The 15488-nt window shown below is 35.1% G+C and overlaps 1 protein-coding gene across 1 annotated transcript; it reads right to left on the reverse strand.

Moving 5' to 3' along the window:
- Positions 1-660: 660 nt before the first annotated feature.
- LOC136037629 (UBX domain-containing protein 4-like) lies at positions 661-11735 on the reverse strand. Its single transcript, XM_065720338.1, has 3 exons — positions 11466-11735; positions 4287-4498; positions 661-872 (listed from the first exon to the last, which is right to left on the reverse strand). Exons 1-3 carry the CDS (start codon positions 11718-11720, stop codon positions 740-742), a joined length of 600 nt encoding a protein of 199 aa, XP_065576410.1. The 5' UTR covers positions 11721-11735; the 3' UTR covers positions 661-739.
- Positions 11736-15488: the final 3753 nt, after the last annotated feature.

Below are 15488 nucleotides of genomic sequence, written 5' to 3' on the forward strand. Positions count from 1 at the left end.
AATTATTTTTCCTATCGCTCCGGAATTCCCTCCTTCCGTGGAAATTATTTTCCGGGGGAACTACAACTTTTGATTTCAGTTCAAATGAGCCCTTTCCCGATGGTCTAGGAAAAAAACAAATAAACACTCACCCGTGATCTTTCTTCTGACCAAAATAAAAAATTCCACGTTTTTGCAGATAGGAGCTTGAAACCTCTAGACCGACAGAATTTGCGATGGCTCTATGTCACTTGGTAGATACAACGTGCCATAAAAACTGCTTGATAGAAAAAGCTTCTGTTTGCTTTTCTTTAAAATTCAGTGTGGCAAAAAAGCAGAGAATTCACACTACAAAAAAATATGTTAGTAGTTGTATAACAACCAAGGTAAATCGGAGAAAACCCCGGTTTTCAGGAATGAACATACCTAAGATGGAGTCAGGGGGCAAAAATTACTTTTTTTTATGTCTTGGTACTTCAAGATCTACCATTCATGCCTGAATTCCAATTAAAGATTTGATTGAGAAGTTCCTATATTACAGATGATTGGTTGACATTCAGACATGCGCTGTAGATCTTGTGTCTTATAGAAAACAAAGGAGGCAAACTAACCCTTCATTAGTTTATAGTAAAAGCTCTTTCCTAAAATAAATATAAAAAAAACAACAACCAACAACTGAAATTAAAGCCGGTAAAACATTTATTAAGTCAACTTGACAACTCAGTATTTAAGCAAAACAGTATAACCCTAAAAAAGAAATTTACATTTGCTGTGTGGAATTCCCGTTCCACGTATTATTTTCATCATCTTCATCTTGCCGATTGACAAAACGATGTACATTGCCTTCACGCCTGCTTGTGCTCCCTGAATCAGTATTCCTTCGACGAACACCACTAAAAGGAAAAATATCCATATTCAGCTTATGTTTATATCGCAGCTTTGTTGTTCGTAGTTTCAAAAGCAGACAAAATAGGGTAGTTATAAAGTGCCTAAACTAATTCGATCAACTGCGGTGGCTGAATCAGTATTCCTTCGACGAATACCAATTAAAGTGTAAAAAACGCAGGTTAAGAAAAAAGAAGAGTCATAAAGAACAAAAAAAAATGATAAAAGCAACACTCAAAATATAAACAAAAACAAATGGTTAAAAGCTATACAGATATACGATAAAACAGATAAAAGTTTAAATCTACCTATATTCAATTTATATTCATCTTAAGCACTATGAGAAGTTTAGGGAGCAAGGAAAATGCATACGACATTGAAGTAATAGCTTTCGCATTGGGCTGGGAAGGCTAACATCACAAATTCTGATTTCGGCAAGAAATTTTAAATGAGGGTTTAAAGTGTTTTCGAACTGTGCTGGACATTTTTAGCTACCTATTTTAAATGTCAAATTATCTTTTTATTGGGTGGCTTAAAGATAGTAGAAACCACAAAAGGCAGGTTGGCTTTGGGTGACTTGACGTTGCAATGATAAACTGTTAATCTTGCTAACAGAAAAAATGTATTATTATTTATAGAAATTTACTCCAGAAAAAATAAATGTGTTATAAAGAGCGAGGTTGAAACTTGAAACGAAAAACAATTATTGCTTCACAGTCTATCTAACATTATAATATATATCAATACGACTAGTACAAATCAAACCAATATTTCTGTATGCTCTTCAAGGACTTTGCAGCTATTTAAAAAAAATTTAATTTTACGCTTATGTTTTAAGATAATTTTAACTGTATACTGAAAGTTACTAATTTCACAACTGGTGTAAGATTATAAAATATGTGTAAGATACTGGTGTAAGCTTTATAGATTAGTTAATTGTTGTCAAGCTACGCACTCACTTTTGACTTTCAAATCAATATTCCTATTTCTTGTGTTTTCAATAAGGGTTAGTTTTCAGTAAGGCTAGACATATTTGGTTTAATAATGCGTATATTAAGCCGTTTAATAATTGGCAAATTAAATAGCCCCTACGGAATATAAATAGCCTACAAATTAGTAAAGCTGTATTCAAACCAAACCGAGTCTTATCTAAGTGACGTCACAGTTTCAACGCAATAATTGATAACTTTTAAACGTAACTTTGGACACGTCAAACTAGACGTAATTAATTTGGTATATTTGGAATCAGAATAGCTAGACAATTCTTCTTTTATATTTATTGACATGAAAATTACAAAACCTTAATAAAAATAAAATACAAAAATATGATTATTTGTAAAATATGAAAAGAGAGAAAACAGAAGTGAAGTAAAAACTAACGAAAGTAAAATACAAGAATATGATCATTCGTAAAACATACAAAGAGAGAAAACAGAAGTGAAGTAAAAACTAACGAAAAACGTTTTTTTTCTCTGAGCTAGTAACTTGTATATCATCAGCCTTTTTTGCAGGCCAAAAGCCTTTTTGGGAACAATATAGTGTATTATTATTTATGTATTTTACCATGAATAAATCTAAAAAAAAAGAAAAGAAAAAAAAATTCAGTCTAACTCTTTTATCATTCTTATGAAACCTGGCTTTCTTCGCGGATAGTGTCTGAGGCACAGAGTACTCCACGTGGATCTTTATTTCCTCGTTTTACAGAATTGCCCGGAAAGCTACCTTTTTGCACCTACTTTTTGCACTTACTACCTTTTTGCCCAGAAAGCAAAAAGGTAGCAGATAATGTTAATCAGTTCACGAGTATGTTGTTAATGATTTAGATTTAGCTTTGTTATGAGATTTTGATTTACAGATGAAGTGTGAATATACATTAGTAGATTATAAGGACGGAAACAACCATCATATACAACCCAATGGATTACCCCGGTTATTGTTGAAAGATAACGTAAGCGTTATTTTTGTTAATAAATTTCTTTGTCTTGTAAATAACAAAATACAATATAAAATAATAATAAAAGAAATAGATATTTGACAGCTATCGGTAATTTGTGTAATTGAATACAGATAGTTATCTGTGTAATTATCGAATAATTATAATCTGTTAGTTGACGATATTATGTTGAAGTAATTAGTATATTTTATTTGCACGTGACCCTCTTATGTCACTTGATTACTTTTTTTTAAATTGTTGAAATTACTTTTAAAACTTTATTATAAATAATTTACTGCTTTTGACAATTTTGTCGTAATTTTTTGATAACTTTTTAAATTATAGCTTATTATCTTAATTTTTGTATCAAGTTTAAAAATGAAGGTAGGCACATATACGATTGTTTTAAAACATTAACTTTAAACTAAACCTTCGGACATATATATTCCTGTGCCAATAATCCTACCATGTTTGATCTGCATTTTTTACTAAAAATTAATCAATTTTTTTTAAAGAATGTTGGTAGAAAAATATGTGCTAGTTTACGAAAAAAACATAAAATATATGACTTTAAAACATATTTGAAATTATAGGAGAGACCGTACAAGTTTCGACATTTGGAGTGTTACAGGCTTGATGAAAGCAAAATAATACGGTGTACTGAATCTTAACCAAAAACCGGAAATATCTCATCCTATTGAAAACTAAATAGGATAAGTCGCTTTGTTCACTGGCTGAAAACCACTTTCGCTTTCGTGGTCATTTTAGGGTTTTTCTTGATTTTGTCAAACACCTTTTGAAATTCCCATAATTAATACGTTAAGAACATATGGTCTAGCTAGTTTTTCACAAATTAGTTTGTAGCCTACAGTACTCTCTCAGTACAGACAACATTAAACAACTAATCGTTCATAGCAGAGACCCTAATGTTTAAATAATTACTCAGACTACAACGGCTAATCATGATAAAACAAAAAAATCTTATAGAAGATAGAAACGAGGATAATAGCAGCCAGAGAAACACTAGGATAATAACAGCCATTGGAGCATATGACTTCTCAAAGTATTTTGATTTGTCAAAAAGAACACGCTATTTGCACAGAAGACGGTCAAGCGGAAGTCTTGATCGAAATATTTACTTTGTCCTCTTCATTTTTTTTACTGGGTGTTATTATCATCGTTTCTCTTTTCTTTGCGATTCGTTCGTCTTTGTCCTAATGGCTAATGTCCTAATTATCATCGTTTCTCTTTTCTTTGCGATTTCTTCGTCTTTGTCCTAATATCTAACGACCTAATGTCCTAATTATCATCGTTTCTCTTTTCTTTGCGACTCTTTCGTCTTTGTCCTAATATCTAACGGCCTTATGTCCTAACTATCATCGTTTCTCTTTTCTTTGCGATTCTTTCGTCTTTGTCCTAATGTCTAAAAAAAACCTATATGATTAAAAAGTCTAAAAAGAATTGGCTAAATTTGCGAATTTTAGCTCACCTTGAAGAGGTCGCGTCACTATTTTCATCATTTCGATTCAATGGAGCTGAACTATCCCTTTGGCGCGGTACTTGATTTTCAGTTGCAGGAGCTGGAGGGAGGGCGGTTCCGAATATGAACAAGCGAATATAGCCAAATAAAGTGATTAAAGGAGCAGCCAGCATTTGAATAAGAGAGGACATCATGCCTTCACCACCATGCCGAGTGACTTCCTGAAATATAGCAATGACAAATGTGAAAACATTACTCACAAAAACTCTTTCATAAAAAAATAAATAAATAGCCTATATAAAAAATAAAAAACAACTATTAATCCTTTTTTGAAAATGATCATTCCTCAACTGAAATTTTGCTGAAATGTTGATGGGCAATACGTTTGAATAACAACTCATCATTTCGGATACATACACTCAGTCCTCAACTGAAAATTATAATTCCTCAACTGAAATGTTGATGGGCAATACGTTTGGATAACAACTCATCATTTCAGATACATACACTCAGTCCTCGACTGAAAATTATCATTCCTCAACTGAAATATTGATGGGCAATACGTTTGGATTACAACTCATCATTTTGGATACATGCACTTTTCCCTCAACTGAAAATTATCATTCCTCAACAGAAATGTTGATGGACAATACGTTTGGATCACAACTCATCATTTCGGATACATACGGCTTGACATACACTCAGCCGAGACCAGCAAACTCAACATAGGATACTCACTATAGATAACCACATTCAAATTATTTTATAATAGTTGAAAATACCTAGAATGGAATTGCAGTCCTTTTCCTATGATAGGCAACGCAATAGCATTGCTTAAGTAAAGATCAATGTGAGCATGTATTTTTTAGAGCAAGTTGTGTAATCTATTTTTTTTATTTCATATATATATATATATATATATATATATATATATATATATATATATATATATATATATATATATATATATATATATATATATATATATATATATATATATATATATATATATATGTCATATATTTCGTAATTTCTTCTGGTTTTGCGTTCTGGCTTGCCGTCTCAAGAGCAGAACATAACCTGGACTTTACAAGAAAACAAAAGAGAAAAAATAGCGTGGATTGCCGGTTTTAATATACTCATATTTCTCTTTAGTCTTAATAATTTTATTTATTAAAGTAAAAAAATGAAAACATATATAATGTATTTGTTTTCAGTTAACTGCAAATTGTTTTCTGGCCTTGAGAAGGCATGGGGGTTGTTAACCCTACTCATGTTAATTTCTACTCGCTTTGCGTTTGACGCGGTTATTTATTGTACCTTTTGTTCGTTTTGGGTTTCATTTGTTTATTGATGGTGGTTTGTGGTAGTTTTACGCTTCGAAGATATTTGTCTTTATTTCTGCTCCTTTATGGCTTAACGGAGTTCTTTATTTCCTGTGAAAAACTTATTTTGTGGAAAAAGTTTTTTCTAATTTATCCAAATATAAACGAAATAAATTTAACAGACAAAAGAATAGTTATTTTAACTTCTTACATAAATGTATTAAAACAACTCGTCTTAAACAACTTACATTAATGTCTTAAAACTATCTTAAACATATCTTAAAACAAACTGAGCTTACTCCGCCTCCCAATTTACTTCATAACAAGTTGGACAAACAAGAGCTAAGAGCTCATATGGTACATGTGACGAGGCCAGAAGAGCCAAGAGCTCATATGGTATGAGATATAACAAAATTGACTGATTCAAAAGGAAAATTAGAAGCTTAATGCCAGCCAGGATATAAAATAAGAGCTCTGAGTCACGATGACCTTCAAAATGTCAAAATTCATTAAGATCCGCTCACTCACTCGTAAGTTATAAATACCTCATTTTTCTAATTTTTCCTCTCCCTTTAGCCCCCCCAGATGGTCGAATCAGAAGAAACGATTTTATCAAGTCAATTTGTGCAGCTCCCTGACACGCCAACCAATTTTCATCGTCCTAGCAAGTCCAGAAGCACCAAACTTGCCAAAGCACTGAACCCCACCCCCCAACTCCCCCAAAGAGAGCAAATCCAGTACGGTTATGTCAATCCCGTATCTACGACATTTGCTTATTCTACCCACCAAGCTTCATCCCGATTCCTCCACTCTAAGCATTTTCCAAGATTTCCGGTTTCCCCCTCCAACTCCCCCAGTGTCAACAGATCTGGTCAGGATTTGAGATAAAAGCTCTGAGACATGAATTCCTTCTAAATATCAAATTTCATTAAGATCCGGTCACCCGTTCTTAAGTTAAAAATACCTCAATTTTTTTAATTTTTTTCCAAATTAACACCCCCCAGCTCCTCCAAAGAGAACGGATCCGTTCTAATTATGTCAATCACGTATCTAGAACTTGTGCTTATTCTTCCCATCAAGTTTCATCCCAATCTCGCCACTCAAAGCGTTTTCCAAAATTTCTGTTTCCAAACCTCCTTCTTTTTTTTTTGGGGGGGGGGCTGGGAAACCTCCACTCTAACTGTTTTCCAAGATTTCCGGTTTCCCCCTCAAACTTCCCCCAATATCAACAGATCTGGTTGGGATTTGAAATAAAAGCTCTGAGACATGGATTCCTTCTAAATATCAAATTTCATTAAATTTCATTTAATTTTTCAGAATTCCCCCCCCCCCAATTCCCCCAAATAGATCGGATCCTTTCCAAATATTTCAATCACGTATCTAAGACTTCTGCTTATTTTTCCCACCAAGTTTCATCCCGATCCCTCCACTCTAAGCGTTTTCCAAGATTTTAGGTTCCCCCCCCCAAAAAAAAATCCTCCCAATGTCACCAGATAAGGTCGGGATTTAAAATAAGAGCTTTGAGACACGATATCCTTCTAATATCAAATTTCATTGAGATCCGATCACCCGTTCGTAAGTTAAAAATACCTCATTTCTTCTATTTTTTTAGAATTAACCCTCCCCCTCCCAACTTTCCCAAAGAGAGTGGATCCGTTCCGGTTATGTCAATCACATATTTAGGACTTGTTTTTATTTTTCCCATCAAGTTTCATCCCGATCCCTCCACTCTAAGCATTTTCCAAGATTTTAGGCCCCCCCCCAACTCCCCCCCCAATGTCACCAGATCCGGTCTTGATTTAAAATAATATCTCTGAGACACGATATCCTTCCAAACGTGGAATTTCATTAAGATCTGGTCACCTGTTTGTAAGTTAAAAATACCTAATTTTTTCTATTTTTTCCGAATTAACCGCCCCCCCACACTCCTTCCAGGTGGTCAAATCGGAAAAAACAACTATTTTTAATTTAATCTGGTCAGGTCCCTGATGCGCCTACCAAATTTCGTCGTCCTAGCTTACCTGGAAGTGCCTAAAGTAGCAAAACCGGGACAGACCGACAGACCAACAGAATTTGCGATCACTATATATCACTTGGTTAATACCAAGTGCCATAAAACTATAGCAGTCCAGGTGAATTGCAACAATATATTTTGGTAAAGTGGAACCAAAATATATTTAGTGTCGGTCTTCAGCAGTGAATTATGGTTATAGCCAACTAAGGAAAATAAGCAGAGAAAATGCAATAGCCAAGACATCAAAATCAGGTATGTCCAAACAACAAAAAGTAAATTACTATATTTTAAGATTCCCACTTTTTTCATGAACTTTATATTGATCTTTACTTCATATTCCCACATTTCTCAGAGCAAAATTGAGCAATGAGCGATGAACAAATGAGAAACATATACAATATTTAATGTTCTATCTGGGCGTGAAGAAAAAAAAATTAAAGACAGCAAAAAACGAGGCTGATTTTCGAAGTTGGAAAAAATCGAAAAGACGAGGCAGGCATATGAGTAAGAACCTCCGCCAACCTAAACACAAAATACTCTATAGGTTAGAGTTTTTTTTGTGTGTGTAAGTGTGTGTATTGAGCACTGAGGACGGCTTGCCGAAATAACTGTTTTGTCTCTTCACTTTTTCCAACTGACTAAAAATCACCTTAATTTCTTGCATTCTTTATCATTCTTTGTTTTGCTTTTTTACTCAATGTTATGTATAGCTAGTGTGGTCTAGCAAGGTATTTAAATTTATTATCCAGACCTTTTCAGCTCAGGTCTTAGGTTGTCATAATAAATACTAAATTTATTCTACGTTATGATTTGCCATTGTGTACCACTTACCCATTGCCTGGCTTTGGGGTTGTATTTCTTCAATATTGGGGATTTAATGATTATTAGCGAATGAAAAAAATAATATATACATTTTTAGATTCAATTATTAATAAAATCTTTTGGTGAAAAAAAAACAAACAAATAAATAAAATTCCCATAATAATATGAAAGTAATTCATTGCTATTATCACTAAAATGCTGCATCCCGGAAAACTGCCATACATATTCTTGGTCAGATATATAGATAAATACCCTTAAAGTACAATGAAGATCAAAATAAGAACATTCACTTCCATCAAACAACACGCCCCCCCACAAAAAAAACACTATGTGTGGTGTATTCACACCTGAAAATCACGATTTTTTTATTTTTTCTTTGACTGTTTCAAAAATAGTAAAGTTTGTAGGAAAGAACAACATTTTTGCTAGAGTTTTTACATTAAACTGTAAAAATGAATAAGTAAAACCAACTAAGTAAATTTGACAACATTGGTCAGTAAAAATTCAAAAAGTCGAATATTAACAATACGTTAATTCCAAAGACAACTTCACCTTCAAAGAAAGTTATATCTCTATAAGCTTTTTGGTGTCATATATTTTTAGCTAATTTTTTTCTACTTTTACCCAAAAATGTACTCGGTTACTCATGTACCTGATGCACCCAAAAACTCTATAGCAACATATCGAAGTTTATTTTTCATAAGAAATTGGATTCTTGATTCTTTTCCCTAGTTTTGAACATATAATTGGCTGTGTAAGTTTCCACTTAACCAATCAAAAAAATTAGACTTCATCTTCACGATCCTTGGACCTTTACGCTAGCTTCAGATAGAAGACAATACATTTTACAAAGGGAAAGCGAAGTAAGTGACGCCACAACGGCACAACGCGAAATCCATCCGATATGTCTAATTTTAAAAGCTCCTAGGGTTGAGGAAGAGGCAGCTCCTCTCATATACAAAATAATTCCTGTTTGTTTCAAGTTTTAATGTAACTTATTACTTCCAGTAGACAAAAAAACTTCTTCTTTTTGTTGAATTATTACAAGTTAACTTTAGCGTAAATTGTGGGGTTTGAGAAGGCTGCAGCTACTCTCATACGTACCATACTTTCTTCTTTTTGTTGAATTATTACAAGTTAACTTTAGCGTAAATTGTGGGGTTTGAGAAGGCTGCAGCTACTCTCATACGTACCATAGTTTTCTTCTTTTTGTCAAATTATTACAAGTTAACTTTAGCGTAAATTGTGGGGTTTGAGAAGGCTGCAGCTACTCTCATACGTACCATAGTTTTCTTCTTTTTGTTGAATTATTACAAGTTAACTTTAGCGTAAATTGTGGGGTTTGAGAAGGCTGCAGCTGCTCTCATACGTACCATAGTTTTCTTCTTTTTGTTGAATTATTACAAGTTAACCTTAGCGTAAATTGTGGGGTTTGAGAAGGCTGCAGCTACTCTCATATGTACCATAGTTTTCTTCTTTTTGTTGAATTATTACAAGTTAACTTTAGCGTAAATTGTGGGGTTTGAGAAGGCTGCAGCTACTCTCATACGTACCATAGTTTTCTTCTTTTTGTTGAATTATTACAAGTTAACTTTAGCGTAAATTGTGGGGTTTGAGAAGGCTGCAGCTACTCTCATACGTACCATAGTTTTCTTCTTTTTGTTGAATTATTACAAGTTAACTTTAGCGTAAATTGTGGGGTTTGAGAAGGCTGCAGCTACTCTCATACGTACCATAGTTTTCTTCTTTTTGTTGAATTATTACAAGTTAACTTTAGCGTAAATTGTGGGGTTTGAGAAGGCTGCAGCTACTCTCATACGTACCATAGTTTTCTTCTTTTTGTTGAATTATTACAAGTTAACTTTAGCGTAAATTGTGGGGTTTGAGAAGGCTGCAGCTGCTCTCATACGTACCATAGTTTTCTTCTTTTTGTTGAATTATTACAAGTTAACTTTAGCGTAAATTGTGGGGTTTGAGAAGGCTGCAGCTACTCTCATATGTACCATAGTTTTCTTCTTTTTGTTGAATTATTACAAGTTAACTTTAGCGTAAATTGTGGGGTTTGAGAAGGCTGCAGCTACTCTCATACGTACCATAGTTTTCTTCTTTTTGTTGAATTATTACAAGTTAACTTTAGCATAAATTGTGGGGTTTGAGAAGGCTGCAGCTACTCTCATACGTACCATAGTTTTCTTCTTTTTGTTGAATTATTACAAGTTAATTTTAGCGTAAATTGTGGGGTTTGAGAAGGCTGCAGCTACTCTCATACGTACCATAGTTTTCTTCTTTTTGTTGAATTATTACAAGTTAACTTTAGCGTAAATTGTGGGGTTTGAGATGGCTGCAGCTACTCTCATACGTACCATAGTTTCTTCTTTTTGTTTAATTATTACAAGTTAACTTTAGCGTAAATTGTGGGGTTTGAGAAGACTGCAGCTACTCTCATACGTACCATAGTTTCTGCTTATTTTGAGCATTAATATCACCATTTACATTTATTTCAGAAAACTTATTTTTTTTATATTCAACTCGTTACAAGGCTGACCTGTTTTACAGTCCTAAGGACTGATCAATCAAATTTGTTTCACGGATAACGATTGTTAACCCTATTTATAACTATAAAAAGATGTGAATTCACATCCTTTCCTAGAATCAGTCTAAGTAGCCCTACCCAGAAAAATTGTGACATGAAGAATACTTTTAATATTTGACTAAATATTTCCGGGTCTTCCTGTTCGAGTGAGAAGATCGTGGAACAAGAGTGTACCCAGGATTTTGTTCGACGATGGGTTCGACCCAGGATTTTGTTCGACAAAAAATGTTCACAAACGCATAAAAAATTCGTTTAAATGCATTTTTGTCATTACGGGTCGGATAAAAATTTCAGATAGGAGGAGTTCAAACCAGGTAACCCTCCCCCTGGATACGGCCTTGTCGTAGACCATACAATCATAATACCAAAAGGAGGTTTTAGTCCTTGTTCAAACCAAGCTTTACCGTCATGGAACGCATTATGAATCAACTTACGGTCGAAGGAATGACTAAAATAGACGCAGATGGTGCAAGCTGTAGTTCCTGGAATGTGCGAGTCCGATCATCGTTACCAAATTCTCTGCGTGGGTATGTTGTTAGAAGACGAAAATTTCTGCAAAAAAGAACATCAATAGAGCAATAAATAAAAAGTAAACTTTTATTGGTAAATAATTGTAACTTAAGTAAAGAGTTACCATTTGGTAAGAGTTGGGTCAAATAACATTGGTAAAATAAAACAAAGATAACCATACCATATAAATATAGTAAATATAAAACAAATAAATATATAGGCAGAATAAATAACACGAACTAAGAGCTCGTATGGCACTTGCGACGAGGCCGGAAGAGCCAAGAGCTCATATGGTATGAGCTCTAGCAAAATTCTAGGAATCAATAGATTTCTTTAAAAGGAAAATCAGAGGCTTAATACAGGTCGGGATTTAAAATAAGAGCTCAGAGTCACGAATCCTTCTAAATATCAAAATTCATTAAGATCCAATCACCCATTCGTAAGTTAAAAATACCTCAATTTTTGTAATTTTTCCTGTCCCCTTAGCCCCCCAGATGGTCGAATCGGGGAAAACGACTTTACCAAGTCGATTTGTGCAGCTCTTTGACACGCCTACCAATTTTCGTCATCCTAGCACGTCCAGAAGCACCTAACTCGCCAAAGCACTGGACTCCACCACCTAACTCCCCCAAAGAGAGCGGATCCAGTCCGGTTAAGTCAACCACGTATCTACGGCATTTATAAGCGTTTTCAAAAATTTCCGGTTTCCCCTCCAACTCCCCCCAATGTCAACAGATCTGGTCGGGATTTGAAATAAGAGCTCTGAGACATGAGTTCCTTCTAATTGTTAAATTTCATTAAGATCCAGTCACCCGTTCTTAAGCTAAAAATGCCTCAAACTTTCTAATTTTTTCAAGTTAACAACCCCCAGCTCCCCCAAGGAGAACGGATCTGTACCAATTATGACAATCCCGTATCTATAACTTGCGCTTATTCTTCCCATCAAGTTTGATCCCAATCTCTCCACTCAAAGCATTTTCCAACATTTCCGGTTTCCAAAATTTCTGTTTCCCCTTCCAACCCTCTATGTCCCTGGATCCGATTCAATAGAAAATGGAACATCTGAGACATGAGATTCTTCTATTTATCTAGTTTCATTAAGATCCAATCACCCATTCGCGAGATACCTCGATTTTCACGTTTTCCAAGAATTCCGGTCTCCCCTCCAAATCCCTTCAATGTCACCGGATCTGGACGGGATTTAAAATGAGTATCCTAAAGCACAAGATTCTTCTAGATATCAAATTTCACTAAGATCTGATCACCCGTTCGTAAGTTACGAATTCCTCATTTTTTCTTGTTTTTCCGAATTAACCCCCCCCCCCCCAGCAAAAAGAGAGCGGAGAAAAACTCCACCAAAGAGATTGGATCCGGTCCGGTTATGTAAGTCAACTATCTTGGACTTGTGCTTATTCTTTACACCAAGTTTCATCCTGATCTCTCCGCTTTCAGCGTTTTCCAAGATTTCCGCCCCCCCCCAGTTGACACTGGATCTGGTTGGAATTTAAGATAAGAGATCTGAGTTTCGAGGTCCTTCTAAATATGAAGTTTCATGAAGATCCGATCAATCCTTCGTAAGTTAAAAATACGCCACGTATAAAAATACATTTTCTAATTGTTCGGAATTAACCCTCCCCTCCCCCGACTCCCCCAAATAGAGCGGACCCGTTCCAATTATGTCAATCCCGTATCTAGGACTTCTACTTATTTTTCCCACCAAGTTTCATCCCGATCCCTCTACTCTAAGCGTTTCCAAAGATTTTAGGTCCCCCCCAACTTCCCCCTCACTGGATCCGGTCGGGATTTAAAATAAGAGCTCTGAGACATGATATCTTTTCAAACATCAAATTTCATTAACATCCAATCACTCATTCGTAAGTTAAAAATACCCAATTTTTTAAGTTTTCAGAATTAACCCTCCTCCCCCTAACTCCCCCGAAGAGAGTGGATCCATTTCGGTTATGTCAATCACGTATCTGGGACTTATGATTATTTTTACCACTAAGTCTCATCCCGATCCCTCCACTCTAAGCGTTTTCCAAGATTTTAGGTCCCCCAACTCCCCCCAAGGTCACCAGCTCCGATTGGGATTTAATATAATAACTCTGAGACACGATTTCCTTATAAACATCAAATTTCATTAAGATCCGATCACTCCTTCGTAAGTTAAAAATGCCTAATTTTTTCCAATTTTTCAGAATTTACCCTCCCCCCTCCCAACTCCCCCAAAGAGAGCGGATCCGTTCCGGTTATGTCAATCACGTATCTAGGACTTGTGCTTATTTTTCCCATCAAGTTTCATCCCGATCCCTCCACTCTAAGCGTTTTCCAAGATTTTAGGCCCCCCCTCAATTCCCCCCAATGTCACCAGATGCAGTCGGGAATTAAAACAAGAGCTCTGAGACAGGATATCCTTCCACAATCCAAATTTCATTCAGATCCGATCACTCCTACGTAAGTTAAAAATACCTCATTTTTTTCTATTTCCCCCGAATTAACGGGCCCCCACTCCCCCCCCCCCCAGATGGTCAAATCGGGAAAACGACTATTTCTAATTTAATCAATAGTGCACTTTTTGTTTCCATTCGACAGTATTTTTAGGGCCTTCAGTCTATTCGTTGGACGTTTTTACTATTATGTTCAATCGAGATAATAGTTACTATTTCAGAATTAAATACTAATGACAATTATTTCTCAAAAGCCAGGTTTTTTTTAAATTATTTTTTAATTTTTATTACTATGGCTGTGGTGTGTCCTTTAATAGGTTGCAGCGCAGCAACCATGATATTCGTGAGCAGGTTTTGCTCGCTCTTTCGTGCACTTGGTTTTGTAGTTGATGTCTACTGAATTTCGGCAGTAAACTCATTTCCTTAGTTTTTATTTTTATTCCTGTCGTCTGATAGACTTTACTGCAGGTAATATATAACGCTGCGCTATGTGTGTTAACTCAAGTAATGTCACAATTACGTGACATCAAACACCGAGACCTAAATAGCCGCAATTTAGCGAAGAGTGAACAACACCCCTTAGCAGACATATCTAGGAGAGGGGGTGGTTGGAACCCCACCCTCCAAATGTCGTCCAACTGGAGCAAAAGCAGCAAAAAGTACATATAAACAAGTTTATGTTACGTTTGTAAAGTTTTTCTTGTACCCCCCCCCCCGGAATAAAAATCCTGGATACGATCCTGGCCCACAGTAACCGAAACAAAAAATATTTGTAAATGAATTTTCGATTGTAAAAAAAATCACCATTTGACACTGCCTCGGCAACAATAATTTTCATACGTGTTAGCCTAAAGTAAAGGAAAAAGGCGTTTATGGATTGCCATGGTTTCTTTGTTTGAGAAATCAGGAAAGTATGATTGAGATTTTTAAGCTCAAATCCCAGTGATATTCATTTTAGAACGGAACAGTGAATTCCTTTAGAACGAAAATATACCATATTCCATACGTGTGAAGTGTGTGGTGGCGCACTAGATTGATCTCTCCTTGGCATGGAGCCATACGTCCAATCCCAGCTCCCACATTACCGACAAAAGGACTTTTATCATCATTAAATAATGAAAAAGCAAGTTTTTTTAACGAAAAGTAAGGAGCGACATTAAAACTTGAAGCGAACAGAAATTACTTCGTATATGAAAGGGGTTACTTCCTCATCAACGCCCCGCTCTTTACATTAAAGTTTGACTCTTTCTCTTAACTCTGCTTTTTAAAACAGTAAAAACCTTTAGCGTAAAGATCGGGGCTTCATACTTTCTACAGTTTAGTTTAGTTGCAATTAGTCAAGCAACTAAATCGTAAAGCCCAAAAATACGTCACTCCAAACAAAAACGACATTAATTTCTTTACAAGTTCCATTTAAGGATTTGACTATTCAGAAATACAATTAAATTCTGATTCAACTTTAAAAAAGTAATCAAATTTACTTATCCTGTAAGACTGGGA

The sequence above is a fragment of the Artemia franciscana genome, chromosome 17 (assembly GCF_032884065.1).
Source record: "Artemia franciscana chromosome 17, ASM3288406v1, whole genome shotgun sequence".
In the NCBI taxonomy this organism is placed as follows: Eukaryota; Metazoa; Arthropoda; class Branchiopoda; order Anostraca; family Artemiidae; genus Artemia; species Artemia franciscana.